General features: G+C 52.4%; 4 protein-coding genes across 4 annotated transcripts; 2 read left to right on the top strand and 2 right to left on the bottom strand.

Annotated features, from left to right (window-relative positions):
* Positions 1 to 623: 623 nt before the first annotated feature.
* Positions 624 to 1830, bottom strand: N7539_006588 (peroxidase; the record flags this gene model as incomplete). The annotated part of the gene is made up of 2 exons (XM_056936189.1): positions 624 to 1367; positions 1477 to 1830. The coding sequence occupies 2 exons, from the start codon at positions 1828 to 1830 to the stop codon at positions 624 to 626; spliced, it is 1098 nt and encodes a 365-aa protein (XP_056788124.1).
* A 3135-nt stretch (positions 1831 to 4965) lies between these two features.
* On the top strand, positions 4966 to 7447 carry N7539_006589 (uncharacterized protein; the record flags this gene model as incomplete). Its single annotated transcript, XM_056936190.1, has 4 exons — positions 4966 to 5080; positions 5185 to 5201; positions 5274 to 5384; positions 5462 to 7447. 4 exons carry the CDS (start codon positions 4966 to 4968, stop codon positions 7445 to 7447), a joined length of 2229 nt encoding a protein of 742 aa, XP_056788125.1.
* A 566-nt stretch (positions 7448 to 8013) lies between these two features.
* On the bottom strand, positions 8014 to 10631 carry gpi10 (putative glycosylphosphatidylinositol-alpha 1,2 mannosyltransferase; the record flags this gene model as incomplete). The annotated part of the gene is made up of 5 exons (XM_056936191.1): positions 8014 to 9526; positions 9589 to 9735; positions 9795 to 9997; positions 10103 to 10333; positions 10419 to 10631. The coding sequence occupies 5 exons, from the start codon at positions 10629 to 10631 to the stop codon at positions 8014 to 8016; spliced, it is 2307 nt and encodes a 768-aa protein (XP_056788126.1).
* Positions 10632 to 11552: 921 nt separating this feature from the next.
* Positions 11553 to 13160, top strand: car2 (ornithine-oxo-acid transaminase; the record flags this gene model as incomplete). The annotated part of the gene is made up of 3 exons (XM_056936192.1): positions 11553 to 12056; positions 12156 to 12857; positions 12975 to 13160. 3 exons carry the CDS (start codon positions 11553 to 11555, stop codon positions 13158 to 13160), a joined length of 1392 nt encoding a protein of 463 aa, XP_056788127.1.
* Positions 13161 to 16275: the final 3115 nt, after the last annotated feature.

Below are 16275 nucleotides of genomic sequence, written 5' to 3' on the forward strand. Positions count from 1 at the left end.
GATGATCTCGAAATTTTGATGTTCGAGGGAGGCTCTCGGCCCGCTTGGCGGCGGGGCATTTCCGCGGAGGAGACTCGAGACCGCTGGAGGGTGGTATTGACCGTACCGGCTGGTACCACTTACCTCTGACTCCTGCACTGAGTACAAAAGAATAAGTTACTGTTCAAAAAGAGGATCTTAGACAAGTGTTCTCAAGCAACTTCTCGCGCCTGCTGGAAGATACTCAAAGCATTGGACTAAAGCGTGTTGGGTTCAACTTGTTGGAGGATACAGCAAACTTGGTGGAAGCGTGATGAAAACAGGCCCTGAGGAAACAATGGGCTGCGATGTGTGGGATTTCAGAAGGCGAACCGACTACATTGATTGAGAGTCAACCAGTAGGACGCGCAATTGACTTTCAAAACCCCCAAGGGATAGCCATAGATGATCAAATTGTATAAGGTACTTTCTCCACCCTATCTAAAGGTCTTTATGTGGAGACCGAGCACCAGTCGGGATATATGTAAAACAAGGGTGAAAGTGATCACAACACACAATATGCGTACAGGGGGCACACGGACATTAGACGGTCACCCTCAAAGAGGCGTACACGCTTTGTCGTTGCGGAGAGAGATATTGTTTTCTTACTCAGATGCCTTGAAGACAATTCGGTCCTCGGGCTTGCTCTCAAAGGGAACACCGAGTTCCAAGAGCTTGACGTAGACGTCAGAGAACTCCTTAAAGAAGGCATCCTGGTCCTTGGCATAGCGATCAACGTGCTTGCGGAAGACCTTGTCCTTGATGAGCGCAATGTCGGTGGGCAGCATCATCAAAGTAGAGGTGGTCTTGTCGGTGAACTGAGCAGGTCCGTTCCACTTGCGCTGGTTCCACTTCTCGTCAACGAGCAACTTGAAGTAATCGTTGGTGAAAACGGTAGGGCTGAAATCCCAGGGACCCTCGTAGCCCGAGCGGTCGGTGTGGGCACGGCCCAGAGCGTGAGCACCGGACAGAGCGACCATCTCACGGTCATCGAAGCCCATGCGGCCAAAGATGGTGCGGATGTGATCCTGGTTCTTGGAGGCGTCGGGCAGGCGACCATCGGGGGTGCAGGCAGCGACGTCCTTATCCTGACGGCCCGGTCTCCAGGGGATGACGGGGCCACCGAGTTCCTGGATGGCTGCGGCACCGGCCAGGGTCCAAAGATCGGAGTAGGTGATCCAGGGGAACTGGGCCTTGATGGGCTCAAGGAAGTCCCGGGCGTGCTTCAGACCGGCGTTAGCACCGTGGTCTGACTCGGGGGCGAAGCGCATGGTGGCACCGTTGCTACCACCAGTGCCGGTCACCTTGTCGTAGGTACCACTGGCGTGCCAGGCGAGACGAACGAGGACCTGATTGATAACACAGTCAGTGTTAGTGGTCATGACAGTCTCAGGTAAGGTCGCGCATCACTGCACCCATGGGTGCAGTGATGAATCGGATCTATCAGAGAGAACTTACGGGTCCGTAGCTGCCATCATCATAATCGGTCTCGTTGGCCAGACGGTGAGCAATGGCATCGTAGACCTTCTGGTAGTCCTCCTTGGTGGGCACAAAGGGACCGGCGGGCGTGGATTCGCCGTTTAGGTAGAAGTAAGCACCTGCACCACCGGCAACGGCGACGGCCAGAGCCCAGATGGCGCCGGAACCGCCACTCTTCTGACCGGCCTCTGAGGCGTACCCGCGACGAGCAGAGGAGCGGAAGCCCTGCGCAGGCAGAGCAAAGCGAGCAGAGCGCACGGCAGGGCGGAATGAGGAGGTCGCCGGGGTGGAGCGCAAGAAGGCGCGAGTAGCAGAGCGAGCAGCAGATGCCATGGTGACGAGCTCAAGGAGGCAGCGGAATATGGTTATAGACCAAGGAGAGTATGCACTATGCACAAGAGATAGCTGGTGGGGAAGGGAAAGATGAAAGAAAGCGAAGAGTAGCAACCGAGGAAGAAGCTAGCAGGCAGAGAAAGTATGCTTGTGCAGAGGAGAGACGGATGAACCCGGGGGAAAGCTCAAGCGGTCCATCCAACTCGCCTGGGGAGGGGCTCGCCCCCTTCCATTCTCCAGTCGACAGCACCCTCAACAGTAAGAAATTACTATTCTGAATGATCCGCACACGTTACAGCACTCCGGGCTGAAGTCAATGCATCTGACTCGTCGATTCCAGATCCATCTACGTTTCTCTGTCTTTCCGTTGTCCGGGGTTGAAGTACCACTTTGCGTAAGCTTCCCGATTCAAATCATACAGTAGCCGTTGGCCAGTCAGCGATCTATCAGCTGCGAAAAGAGAGCCAATCGAGTGGGCGCCATTCACAATGGCCTCGGCGCTGGACTCTCCGCATTTTCGCTAGTCTGCAGCCAAATCTTCGAGTTCGCATCATCCATGGCTCCTGGGGCTATCTCGCCGCTCCGATCCACGGCCAGCGTCCGACCGATTCTCAGTCTTGAGAATGGGCAAGCCCGCATCATCATGATAGGCATTGAGTTCGCTGCCGCTGTTTGATGGCTCGCGGTTGGACTTGCTGGCGACTCTTCTTATTACCTTGGACTCGGAGTAGTATGTATGAATATGACACGAAGAGCACCATCACCACGATGACCAAAGAACGAACTTTGCTTGGTTGAATATGGCTCGTCCATCTCCACTTTGTTGTTCTCGAACGGCCGTTCCGGGGTCGATGTTAATAATCATCATTTGTCCGCGGGCGGGTGCTTGAGGTCAGCTTCAAGCTGGCTGACCGTGCAAAGCGCACCCTTCAATCGTCATAAATAGATGCTCCGTCGGCTTCCATGGATCACACCCATCCAATGGGGTCTGCAAGACATTTCGAAGATACGGGAGGTCTCAATATTGCCCGTGAACTTCAGTCCAGGCTATGAAGTGATTGTTGAAGGTTTGGTGACTTGAAGAGACGATAAGAAGACCACCACGTGACATGCCCCTTGAATTGCCAGCTGGACTCTTGACAGTACGGCTACGAACCGAGACATCAACGCGGAATGTCAGATTTATCGCTTTGAGCAAAGTTGAATCACCACGGTTCAAGCTACCGTAGTGGAACTCGAAGAAAAAAAAAGATATCCATTGTTGACATACGAATGTTCGTCGTAAAAAAGTCCTGCTGCTCGACGAAAGAACGAGCACCAGGGTGGAGTAGACGCAGCCCTGCTAAAAGCTGTTTGGTTTTGTTCTCCCACGAACGAACGATAAAAATCACCCATGAGGCGTCAAGTACCATCAGGAGGCACCACGCGGGTTATGTGGGGGTTGGTAACATTCAGCATGCTCTACGACTGAATGACCAGACTCGAAGGTTTCTTTGAAGCAATTCGACAGCACGGTAGTGCGCTCGATCCTCGCATCACAGGACCGAGACACGCTTGCTCGGATTGTCTGCAGAGGAGGAAATGTGGGAGGACTGTGAGATCGAAAAATCGAAGAAAAAGGGTAACGGTGTATCACGTGATACCGACCGAGAGATCCCCTCGGCCAGGTCACGTGCCTCGGTGTATATGGGTCAAATTTTCGAGCGGCCCGTTCTACGCGTTCTCTTTCTCTCTACACTTTTTACCTCGAACGCATAATCAACCTCCAGTTCTCCCAGCCATAGAATGGCAGGTCATATTGGCGTACCAGAAGAATCCGAGTGCTTGTGACTTCTCGACGGTGCGAAGAAGCCCCTTCGTGGGCTTCTCGAGCGCGGTGGTAGATGCGAGTTGCAGGATGCTCAAACATGCCAATTTCTTTTTGTTATCTCAGCAGTTTTCAATAATAGTCTTGAATGTAGACTCATGAGACGATAAAACTTTATGTGATCTACATTCTTCGATGGCTATCCGACTTTCGCCAGGCCTTTTTTCTTCTTCTTCTTCTTCTTCTTCTTCTTCATAAGGATTCTCACATAGATCACATCTGCTTCTCCTGACTCGCGCGTATTACTGAGCCCAAGGGCGAGTATTTTGGTGAATCGGGCTTGTACGCTCTTTGGTTGTTTCCCTTTCTAGAAGCACGCTAGAATGTGCACCCTTTGCCGGCATGTTCGGCAAAGGGTACCACTGACCAGTGACCACACTGTCATCATTCAGGCCAGGATTTCCGTTGTCTGGTGTTGCTATTTGTAGAAGCCGAAACCGAGACCGAAATCAGGTGGGGAAAAGAGACGGGGGAATTTGGGCGACCAAACTACAAGGGGCTTGGACTGACTCAGTATGGAAAAAAAGAACACACGCGACCCTGGCGGCAGCAAAGCTTGTATCCCATGTTGACTGACAATTGAACGGACACCCAATCGTTCGCTCTTGTAGTGGTTCACTGGTTGGTGCCTCGGTGGTACCTCGTATGCTGTTTACTAGGGTCGGGCAAGAATAAAGTTGTTTCAGGTCTGCGTTTCGTCATGCTAGAGGCTATCTCCATTGTTGACGGCAGCCATAGCAGACACGTCGAACGATGAGAGTTGCGTCTTTTCAGGTACCGAATCGGATAGTCATGCGGATACTGTCTCGGTGCCTACTGAGTAGTCCTACGACTTGCAACGTGCATGCATCTGCCGAATCATTATAGACCTTTGTCCTTGAATTGCATGTTGAGACTACTTGCTACCCCCAACACTGCAGAATCTCGCAACTGGGGTACAACCCGAGTCTAGTTGATCTGACTGATGATCACAGACTTTGGGTCAAGCCTATCGACCTCGGACAAAATCACTAGTGTCCCACTGCGTCCTCCTCTTCCCAATCGTCGAGGAAAAGCCAGGTTCATCGGACTCGATCTCCGCGACTGGTTGGGCGTGGGCTCTGGGCCTGCATGGTACTCCGCCCATCTGGAGTCCGGCCCAAACCCTCTTTCCCCCCCCCCCCATTCTCCGACTCTGACTTCTCCCTCCCCCTATTTGGGTCGCGCTCGATGATTCTCTCATTTCACAATCGTGGTTTTGTGTCCGTTCCTTTGTTTTCTAGTTCATCATGCCGAGTATTATAAGCAAGCGTCAGCAGCTGCGCAATGAGAGGACTCTGGCGGAGCTGGTCCGGACCGTCCCCGGCAATGACCGCTGTGCCGACTGCGATGCTCTCAATACAGGTGAGTGCACTACACCTTTGCGAACGAGGGCTCTCCATCGCTCCGTTGCGTCGTCGCATGGACAACTGATCAAACTGACCCGCCGCTCTTTGATACAATCATAGGATGGGCAAGCTGGAATGTAAGTCACAGGAGCCATGGCTTCCTCTCCACCGAGTTGTTTCTGAGCTGACCCCGGAGTGCACGATTGTAGATGGGTATCTTTCTGTGTATGCGCTGCGCCGCAATCCACCGAAAGCTGGGCACACACATTTCCAAAGTCAAGTCCTTATCGATGGACACCTGGACCGATGAGCAGGTGGATGTGAGTTGTCGCCTCCTCCGGCTGAACGAAATAAGAAGCACCGAGAAGCAGTCACAACTAATTCAGAACTGCGCTAGAGCATGAAATCGCACGGCAACATGCTCATGAACAAGATCTTCAATCCCAAGAATGTCAAACCTCCTGTCCCTACCGATATCGACGAGGCGGATTCCTGTATGGAGCGCTTCATCCGTCAGAAATACCAATACCGGTCCTTGGAGAATGGAAAACCAAAGCCCCCGAGTCGCGAAGAAGCTAGCTATAGTAGAGACCAGGATCGACGGGATGACCGGCGATCACGCCAAAAGAGCTACGATGACTATGACCGCGACGATCGCTCGCCCGAGGATTCGCCGCCTCCTCTACCCCCCAAGTCCGGCAACTGGTTCGGCCTGCGAACCGCCTCGTCCACATCCAACCTCAGCCGTTTCAGCAGCAAGTCTAAGGCTTCGCTCTCGCCGAGTATGGACCAGCAGTCATGGTCACGTCCCCCTCGTCAGACGACTGGTCTCGGTGCACCGGTGGCTGACATGACGACTGCTTCGTTCGAGGCGAAGATGGCTGCTCTCCAGGACATGGGATTCACCAATGATCGGCGGAATGAGATGGTTCTACGCGGATTGAATGAGAATCTGGATAAATCAATTGAGACCTTGGTTCGCCTGGGCGAGGGTAGTAACCCAGGGTCAAGAGCCCGAACTCCTGTGCCAGCAGAGAGACCGACAGCCTCCGTGGCCGCTCCCGCGGCGCCTCGGGCACCCTCGCCAAGTCCATTCGACATGCCTACAGCGAGATCTGGGAATCCGGCATCGCAACAGCCGCAGGGCGCTTCATACAATCCGTTTGATCAGGTTACCGCGCCACAGCCAACGCAGCCGGCACCCTCTCTGGAGGCATCGTTCCAAACGCTCCAAGTCTCGCAACCGCTTTTCCCCCATTCCACGGGAGGTTTCCCAGCGCAGACTGGTCTGATGCCCCAAGCGACTTACCAACAGCCACTCACTCCACCCGCAACATCCACTTTCTCTTCCAACGGCTTTGTCTCCTCTCCGCAGGCATTGAACAGTAATCACAATCCTTTCTTCCAAACCGGAGCAACCCCACAGGGCATCTCGAGTGCGCAGTCATTCCCCCATCCCACCTCGAATGCGCAACCGAACAACCCATTCTTCAACGGCACGTCACAGCCGCAATCGCAAAATCCTTATGGACAACCACAACCACAGCCGCAATACAACGGCCAGCCAATGCCCTCTATCAATATCCCTCCACAGCCTCAACATGCAAACACCATGCCCTCGATCTCATCCACTTCGCCTTTTGGGACGTCTCCATTCAGCACATCTCCGTTCAGTCAGACCCCGGCATTCCAGACCCAGCCACAACAGCCACAATCTCAGCCGTTGAGGCAGCAAACCCTGCCTGCTGCTCAAGCAAACTACAACCCATTCCAGCAGCCAATGGGTACGCAGGGCACCTTCCAGCAAAACCAATTCCAGTCGCAGTCTCAGCCCCAGCTCCAGCAGCAGCCCCAGCAGCAGCAGATGATGCCCCAGTATACCTCGGCAATCAACAAGAATAACATCCTCTCACTATACAACGTGAACTCCACCCCCACCTCAAACCCTAATCCCATGTCCTCCGTCCCCGAACAACCTCAATTTCAATACCAGCAGGCCAATCTCGGAACAAGCCCTGTGCCCCAGCTCTCCAACTCCCTCTCCTCCACCCCACTCTCCCTGTCGGGCTCAAACATGCAAACTCCACCCACCGGTGCCACCCCAGCATCACGCAACCCATTCGGTGCCGCAAGCGTGGGATCTGGACTCGCCGCCCAAGCAGGCGTCAACGCCTTTGCTACCTCCTCTGGCCTCGGAATCGGAATGTCTTCAGCGCCTGGGAATGGCATGAAAACATCTCCTTCTCCCTTTACGAGTCCACCACCCGCGTCGAATGGGTTTCAGAGAACTCACATGAGCCAGCCCAGTGTGGATGTGAATGGTTTCCAGAGTGGACGGCACAGTCCCGATGCATTTGCTAGTTTGAGTGCGCGGTACGGTTGAGCGGTTCGGGAATCTCTTTCCTTCGTTTTTCCGCGATTTAGGGTGTTTGATGCCTCTTATATAAATATATATATATATATATATATATTTTTGCATCTTCTCATCTAATGACGATCGTTTCTTCAGGGATAAAGTGGTTTCCCTCTTCTTCTTTCTTTATCAATTTCCATGTTCCATTTTTCATGAGAATGTTGGCACAAATTGTATTATTATATCGTTAGGGGGTGGATTTACTTTCAGACTCAAAATTACAACGTCTACCTACATGGAATTTGTCTGACTAAGTTTTCATAGTTCGTGTCTTGTTTAGCGTGGACACTTACGGATGGAAAGGGTGGTATAAATTTGATTTTGATGATGCATGCCCGCCTCCATAATACCATTGACCACGAAGTATCGATGTTTAAAGCCTTGCAGCAGCAAGTATAAATTTAACCACCTGCATGCGTGCAAGAGATGGACCTGGATTAGCTGACTAGCGACAAGATATGTACAAGCGTGCTTCCGAAAGTGTACTATATACAATAAACTATAACTGTCTACGAGCAAAAAAGCTCTAGGGAAGATTATTCCCACATTTCACGGTCCGCGTGCGACTCATACGACTCTCTGTTCTTCAACCAATTTAGCAACGAGGACGGCACAAATCTCCATATACCGGGTGCAGGTGTTGGTGGTGCAGGAGACCACAGTCTTTCCCATAGAGTGAGTGATCGCCTGTTCCCAGGCCAAGGCCAATGACTTACTGGACGCGGTGCGAAAAGAGACCGTAGGTTCTCTTGCCAGGAAAGATGCGGTGAGAAATATGACTGTGCGGCGCGGCGCCATTCGGAGAACGTCGTATACCGTGGTGGGGTTGGAGAGGAGGACCATAGGGATGAGAAGGAAGATCGGGATGGAATGAGTGCTTTCCATCCTTGCTTTTGTTGCCGACGCGCGTCGTGCTGGAATCCTTTGATGATTCGGTTGAAGTGGCGATCTTGAGCGACTTGCGCGTGTCTTTGCTTTTGGGCGCGCCAGCCGTCTTGTTCCGATGGGTCGAGACACCAGACTACGACGTCGCCGCGTCGTCGCCAATCATCGTGCCAGGCGGTGTTGTACGTTCGCCAGCATTCGTCGTACGACGAGGCTCGGAGAAGACTGTGCATGGTGGGCTCTAGGTGCTGGAAGAAGATCAGGTAGTCTGGCCACTCATGCGTCCAGGTCTCTGCGGCACGAGCATCGACGGTAGAATGACCTCCGTGTTGATAACTCGGTCGTGAGGGGGTGTAGCGAAGGCCGCCTCTCATGTGCTCACGGAGGAAGAGGGAAGGATTGTCGTAGAATTGATCCGCTTCATCTCGGTATACGGCTTTTTCGGCCGGAGTCTGATCAATAGGTGGGTCGCATGTGAGTGCCCATGCATCGATCGTAGGAAAGACCATATGTGAGCGCCACGGTGTGCTGTGACAGGGCATCAAAAAGCCCGCCGTGATTCCAGGGCTGGCGCGTGGAGTTAGAGCTGATGTAACAGATGATGAGCCGTGGGCTTCATGCTGACCACGGAGGTAGGTCAACACGTTGATCACGCCAGATGCGTGGTACAGGCTCGTGTAGAAACCAATGACCAGGTTGGTGAAGACGAGAGAGATGAGAATCAGTCTCTGCGGGGTAGAAGCACTCGACGACCGCGAATATACCGCTGGGTAGAAGAATTGCACAAGTGGGGGCGCAGCGAGAATGTGCAGAGACGGCAATAAAGGGTAGATGAAGCGAACCTCCTTGTGCGAGATGAGCGACAACACAAGGGGCATGACCAGGCAAATGGTGGCTAATTGCAATCGAATTGCTGTCTGCACATGATCGGCAGCTGAAAAAGTTCGAGTGTTGAGCGTGCGGAAGAGGCCGACAATTGCAAAGGGTAGTAAAGTGGTAAGGAGCAGAGGATATCCCTGTGATAGATAGTAATGCCAGTCATTCCGACCGTAGAAGACTGCTAGCGACTGCGCGATATTGAAATATAAAAATCGCAGGGGAGGAAAGGTCCAAAATCCGTAGAACAGGCGATCCGCGACAGCTGATACGCCTAGGACCATTGATCTACCAAACATCGATTAGAGAACACCACAGGTCTTCGTATGCCGCCAAGGATCTTGACTGACCCGCATAGGAGAGTTTCCCGAACAAGCACCTTGCGCTGAGTCCAGCCGGAACGAACCCAAGCGACCGTTGCCAAGGTCGCCCAGATCAGGACATTTGTTGGGCGCAGGATGACAGCCAATGCCGCCAGGCATAAACAACGCCGGAGACTGCGTGGAACCTCATTAGCTGTTGATCAAGAACCAAGAGCGAATCGTCCTCGCTGTACCTCGACAAGAGTGCCCGAGACTCATCTATTGCGCCTTTGTGAGCTCCAGGCTTGCTTGAACGGCTGCGCACCGCCGAAGCGCCAGTTGACCACTGCCAAGGCCATTGATCCAATGCAACAATTGTCACCGTTGTTTCCACGCAATTGGACAATGTCCTGGTTGAGCAAAACCATTGCCAGGGATTGAGGATGGTTGCGAACAACTATCATCGTATTGTCAGTCAGGGTATCCGCCTCCATGCAAGTCAAAATCCCGGCTGCGCCGCGCTTCCCGGCGGATGACTCCGTCGATCGAGAGTGGCACGTACTGTCGTCCATGCGCCGCGTGAGTCAGGTCCGTAGACTCGAGTCGCGAGCTTCCATGTATAAAAGTCGCCGATCGCCGCGATCACGGCCTGTGCGGACTTTGGTCCCGCAATCAGGAGATCTGCGCGCGTGGTTGCGGAGAGACGGAGGGTGGTCGCTAGCAAATCGGTCACTTTGTAAACCGCTGCGAAGAACAGGGGATGTAGCGATGATCGGAGCTGCTGGTGCCATTCCTATCGTATACCGTGCGAAGGTCTCGCGATTAGAGATTAGTTCCCAAGACTGGCGACTGAGCTCGCCGGTGATCTTCTTGCATACCCAGGTCACCCATGCGCCCTGATCCTTGCCGAATGCAATCTGCCACGCGGGCTCCAACGACTGGAAGAATTCGTCTGGCTGGAAGAATGTGCGCACTGCGAGCGCATTGAGCAGTCGAAATGCGACCAGAAACAGAAAGACGTTCGTTGCTGGAGAGTGGAGCGGTGGTTGCGACACGAGCCGACGCGGGGAGGAGACGGCGGAGGACGGCATGGTTGTTTAGGTGTCGATTTGGGGGAGGGAAGTGGGTGTGAAGAGGTGGGAGAGACCCAATCAGCAGGGGAATCGGTGCACACGCCTGCAATGCTCGGTGAGTCGGTAAAGTTGGGTCGAGTCGGGACTCCAACGCGGAGGCTCTCGATTCGCCCTACAAACACAGATGATGCGGGGGGGGGGCGCAGGAGCATGACATCAACGCAGTCAGCACTCTCGGGGGGTGTCCAGGAGAGGCTCCGAGCAGGGGCATCCGATCCCTTCAAGACGGGGAGAGTCACGCGGCGTGGCCCAGTTCCAGTTGGGGGCAAAACAAGGGTTGCCGCAGCGAATTGCGCCGCTCGCGGTCCTCGATTCAAAGAGGTTGAGTTGCAGTTCTGCTGACCGGTCCGGTGAATGCCCAATTACCATTGGTGACGGTTGGGATTGATCTGGAGACCAAGCGGACTCGGAGAGGAGTCTCTGAAGCAAAAGGTGCACAACGCTCGTGTAATCCTGCGCATAGGGGACAGTGGATGTCAACAAGAAAGGAGGCTCGCGACGACCTGCACTTAGGAGAAGAGCACTTGCACTTAGCGGCATAGCGGCGGATCTCCCACGATGGACGCCACGTCCGCTTCCACGGGTCCAACTGGCTCCAGGTGGAAAAAAGTACTTAACCAAACCGAATGCCAGTTCTTTTCAGTCAGTTTTTTTCAAGTGATCCAAGACTGAATACTCTTCACCAGGCGGAAATCAACAGGCACGAGACGGGGAAAAACACTTGAGCTCCATTGACTTTCATCTTGAGTGTCATCTTTGATCTCGAGCATATCTACAACGCGACTCCGCTTATCAGCCTTATCTGATCTCTCTCCTCATTCCCCTCATCTTCCTCCCCCCAGAGCTGCACGCTGTGTGACCTTCCCCGCAACCTTCACCATGGCTGTCAAAGAGACCAACGGATCTGAGAGCGTCAAGGCCACGAACGGCGCCTCTGCTCATTACCATGCCACGTCAACGGACGCGGCCATTCAGGCCGAGCATGACTTTGCCGCTCACAACTACCATCCTTTGCCCGTCGTCTTTGCTCGTGCCCAAGGTACCTCTGTCTGGGACCCCGAAGGACGTCACTATCTGGACTTTCTCTCGGCCTACTCCGCGGTGAATCAGGGTCACTGCCACCCCAAGTTGGTTGCTGCGTTGGTCGATCAGGCTTCCCGGTTGACGCTGAGTTCGCGCGCCTTCTACAATGATGTCTTCCCGCGCTTCGCCGAGTTTGTGACTCGCTACTTTGGCTTCGACATGGTTCTGCCCATGAACACTGGCGCCGAGGCTGTCGAGACAGCAATTAAAATTGCCCGTAAGTGGGGTTACAAGGTCAAGGGTATTCCCGAGAATAAAGCGCTCGTTCTGAGTGCAGAGCACAACTTCCATGGCCGCACGGTACGTCAAAATACTGTTCCTTTTAAGTCACGGTTATTGGCCCAGAAGAAAGACGCCAAAGAATCCTCACTGACGGTTTATCTCCCTCCGCCCATGTAGTTCGCCGCTATCTCCTTGTCTTCTGATCCGGAATCGCGCGAGAACTACGGTCCCTATCTCCCGGGAATTGGCTGCACCGTTCCCGGCACGGAGAAGCCGATTGCCTACAACAACAAGGCTGCTCTGCGTGAGGCTTTCGAGGCAGCCGGCCCCAATTTGGCTGCCTTCTTGGTCGAGCCCATCCAGGGTGAGGCCGGCATTGTCGTTCCCGACGAGGATTACTTGCAGGAAGCTCGTGCCCTGTGCGATAAGCACAATGTGCTCTTGATCTGTGATGAGATTCAAACCGGTATTGCCCGTACTGGGAAGCTGCTGTGCCACGAGTGGAGCGGCATCAAGCCCGACATAGTCTTGTTGGGTAAGGCCATCTCGGGTGGCATGTATCCCGTTTCCTGCGTTCTCGGACGCAAGGACGTCATGCTCACGATCGAACCCGGCACCCACGGTTCGACCTACGGCGGTAACCCGCTGGGTTGCGCGGTGGCAATCCGCGCTCTCGAGGTTGTCGAGGAGGAGAACATGGTGGAGCGCGCTGAGAAGCTCGGCCACCTCTTCCGGAAGGGTCTTGAGGATCTGAAGAGCCCTCTGATCCAGACCGTCCGCGGCAAGGGATTGCTTAATGCCATTGTCATCGATGAGTCCAAGACTAATGGCCACAGCGCCTGGGACCTGTGCATGTTGATGAAGACCAAGGGACTGTTGGTACGTATCACCTGACTTGTCCGAAGAGTGGTTTTGACGCGTTTGCTGCAATTTTTCCTTTCCTCCTTGAAGCCTCGATCAGATCTTGTGCTAACATGACCCTTTTCCGCTTGACAGGCCAAGCCTACCCATCAGAACATCATCCGCCTTGCCCCACCATTGGTGATCACCGAGGAGGAGATTAAGCAGGCGCTGCAAATCATCGGTCAGGCCGTGAATGAGCTTCCTAACCTCAAGGGCAACGACGAGGACCACGTGATTCCTGCTCCGGAGAAGAACGTCAAGATTGGCATTGAGAACTAAGAGACCGCTCCGATTGGCGATGATTCCGCACCTTCGCTTCCATGCCTCACGCAGATCAGACTTTCACATAGAATGCTGGCTGATCGCTTGAGAAGTGAAGTGAATCATCCTCCATCTGGAATTGATGCGCTGTTTCTGCAGCCCGATGCCCACAATTCAGGCAGACTACAGGCAGTAGCTTGCTACCACAGATTGCAAGTCCATTTGTCTTACGACTTGACGATGACATGGATCAACAAATACCCAGACTGAGAGGGAAAAAGGGAATAGAATGGAAGACAGCGATGTTCATCATCACCCGCACACAGATTGTGTGTTTATAGCTTACATGGAAGCCCAGACAGTTCACATGTCTTTCTTACCAGAGAATTAATTAAAAAGTTCTTTTTCACCCAAGCCTTCGTCCAAGAATAGTGTCCATAATCGACTTGAAAGTCCTGCCATCGGCATATTCAACAAGACTCTCGCGCATCTCCCCGAAAAGGTAAACCCCGTCTCCGAACAGAATTGCCCCATCGGGCCTTGTCTCCGCCTCGGACAACCAACCCTGGCGTTTCTCCGCATGCTCCGAAGACATTGTTCTCCGAGATTGAAGCATGGAGACTGAAAATTTGATGTTCATGAACGCTGTAAAGGGTTCTAGACCATGCGAGACTACGAAGCCATTTGAAAGCAGGCATAGCTGTACCGTATTTATCGGATGTAGGGACTTATGGACTCTATCGCCGACTATATTAACATACAGCGCTGTACATTCCACGACGCGCAGAGTTACTAGTGAACATGACTCCTGCGTCAAGACTGCAGCCACCACTCCGAGAGCGAGATTGTGCGGGAGAGGTACGTCGAGGTGAAATAACCTGGAAGAGCGAAGGAGTTGTTTTTCATTAAAATACAATCTTGTCGTCAACCTGACTTTTACTGGGCGAAGATGATCAGGAGATCAGGGAACTGACTGTCTCAAGAATGCGGGATACCTGTAGCCCTCATCAAGTTACGAGAGAATGTTTATTGTTTACACTTTAAATGAACTTGGGCTCTCCTTCCACAAGTTCGTTCCATCTTAATCTTATCTTTTATGTCCGATCGAGTACCAAGCGACATGCCTTGGAAACGTTCATTGTCAGTACTTGAACCTAGTTGATTGCTATGACAAAATGCAAAATTTGTACTTGATCGTCGGTATTGCCCACCTTGGTAGTCTGTGACTTTGCACTCCGTACCAATCGGCTCAGAGTCTTTGGACTTCACATCAACGGTCCACCACCCCTCGGCTAAGTGGAGGAGGTTAAAGTATGGATGACTGGGGTCATGGGAACGGAGCATGAAGCTTGGATTGTTTGTAGTTTTGTATTGGTAGTACCATACTGAGTCTTCAGTCTTGAGTCTACTAGTCTAGTACCTGTAGGTTCAATTACTTACTGCACAGTGCACACTGCTCAGTACTCGGTGCTCACTAAACTACCCAGTACCTACTACCTAGTATACTACCTACTACGAATTTACTGACTACTATCCTAGACAAACAGCAAGTCTCCTTAAGGCCTGGCTGGACGCTATGCTCGACACAGAGACTCGAAACTAAGGTAGTGGACGGATGTCGGGCCTGAAAATTGCCGATTCCGATGGAGACCGCCGCAAGGCCGTTGGTAGAGCTGACCGGCACACTGCGGCGCAGGAGTACTATGGATCCGTCCATTCCATCAATAAGCATTGATTAATCAGCGTTGTTTACCTGAGGCGGGGGCTATCTGGCAGTGCCGAGCGAACACGAGAACGAGGACGTACCGTATGGTATTAAATCTTTGAACTGATCCCGATCAATGGAACAAAATAATTCATGACGGACTACATGATCACAAATGTTTCCAATCACGTTGATCTGCTTTGACTTGTACCATAAACATTTTGCATGAGGTAAGGTAGTATGTACCTGAGATCTAGTATGTACTAATGAAGCAGTTATGTACTATGTACCCTTTGACATATGTGTAGGGAAAATTGTTTGACTGCTTCGCTTGGTGCCATCAAGATCATGCGATCCAGGCACAAGCATGTCAAGTCTACCCTAACAATAATGTCGTGTAACATGCACCGCATAACCTTGAAATGGCATTGATAGACAGTCTTAGACAGCACCTGAGCATGATACTGAAGTGATCATCACAACCTCAGTATTGAATTTCGTAGTCCAGACCCTTGCTCGATTTCAGACTTCCCAGTCGACATTTCAAGACCACTCCTGACATCTCACTACCACCTTCATACAAGATGAGACTATGATGATATGATCATACATATGATGCCAGTGCTACTGTAATTAACGGCACATACATACAGTACATGTGTTTTGCTTTACAGTTACAGTATCAAGATCGGTTGCATCGTATTCGATGGGCTGGTCGGTTGGCTTCCGTAACAATTGCCATGACAGGCAAGAATACATGGGGAACACGGTTCAAGCCGACATGAAGCCTGTTCATCCACCGCCAGAAAGTCTCGTGACTCATCATGGGAACGAGCGCAAACTCCGAGTCGGAACTATCTGCAATGAGCCATGATGTCAGGCGTAATGTACCCTAATGACACAATCTCGAGGCTTCGAAGCTCCTTTGACATACTGTAATCAGCAGTCGGACTCGGACGAAAAAAGTCCGAAGTTTTGGATTTTCAATCCATGACCCCGAGTCCTTTGTATTCAAGCATTCTGATTCATCCAGCACCCACCAACCGAACAAGAATATTCCATTCCGTTTTCATCTGCTTTCGCCCGCGCTTGATCGCCCCACATCGCTGGGTCTGCCGATTGCCAGTGAACACTGAACACTAATAGGTACATGATACTAGAAGGTGGACACTAAGGTAGACAAGTGGACAACGCTGGATTGCTGAAAGTGAGGGACGAGACCCTCGGTGATCGTAGACGGGCTTAACTCCATTAAATCCACTTGATTCATAATGACTCCCTGAAGTCCAGTTTTTCCTTAGCTCCTCATGTCCCTAACTTCCTGATGTCTCCTTGACTCCTTTTTCAATTCCAAGCATCTCGGCGGATGAGTTGAGATTCCGCAACTCAGTCAGTCCACGCTATCACGACAACCGACGGCGCTCTTCC

Source organism: Penicillium diatomitis (assembly GCF_028827545.1).
Source record: "Penicillium diatomitis strain IBT 30728 chromosome Unknown utg000009l_segment0_segment0, whole genome shotgun sequence".
Classification (NCBI taxonomy): domain Eukaryota; kingdom Fungi; phylum Ascomycota; class Eurotiomycetes; order Eurotiales; family Aspergillaceae; genus Penicillium; species Penicillium diatomitis.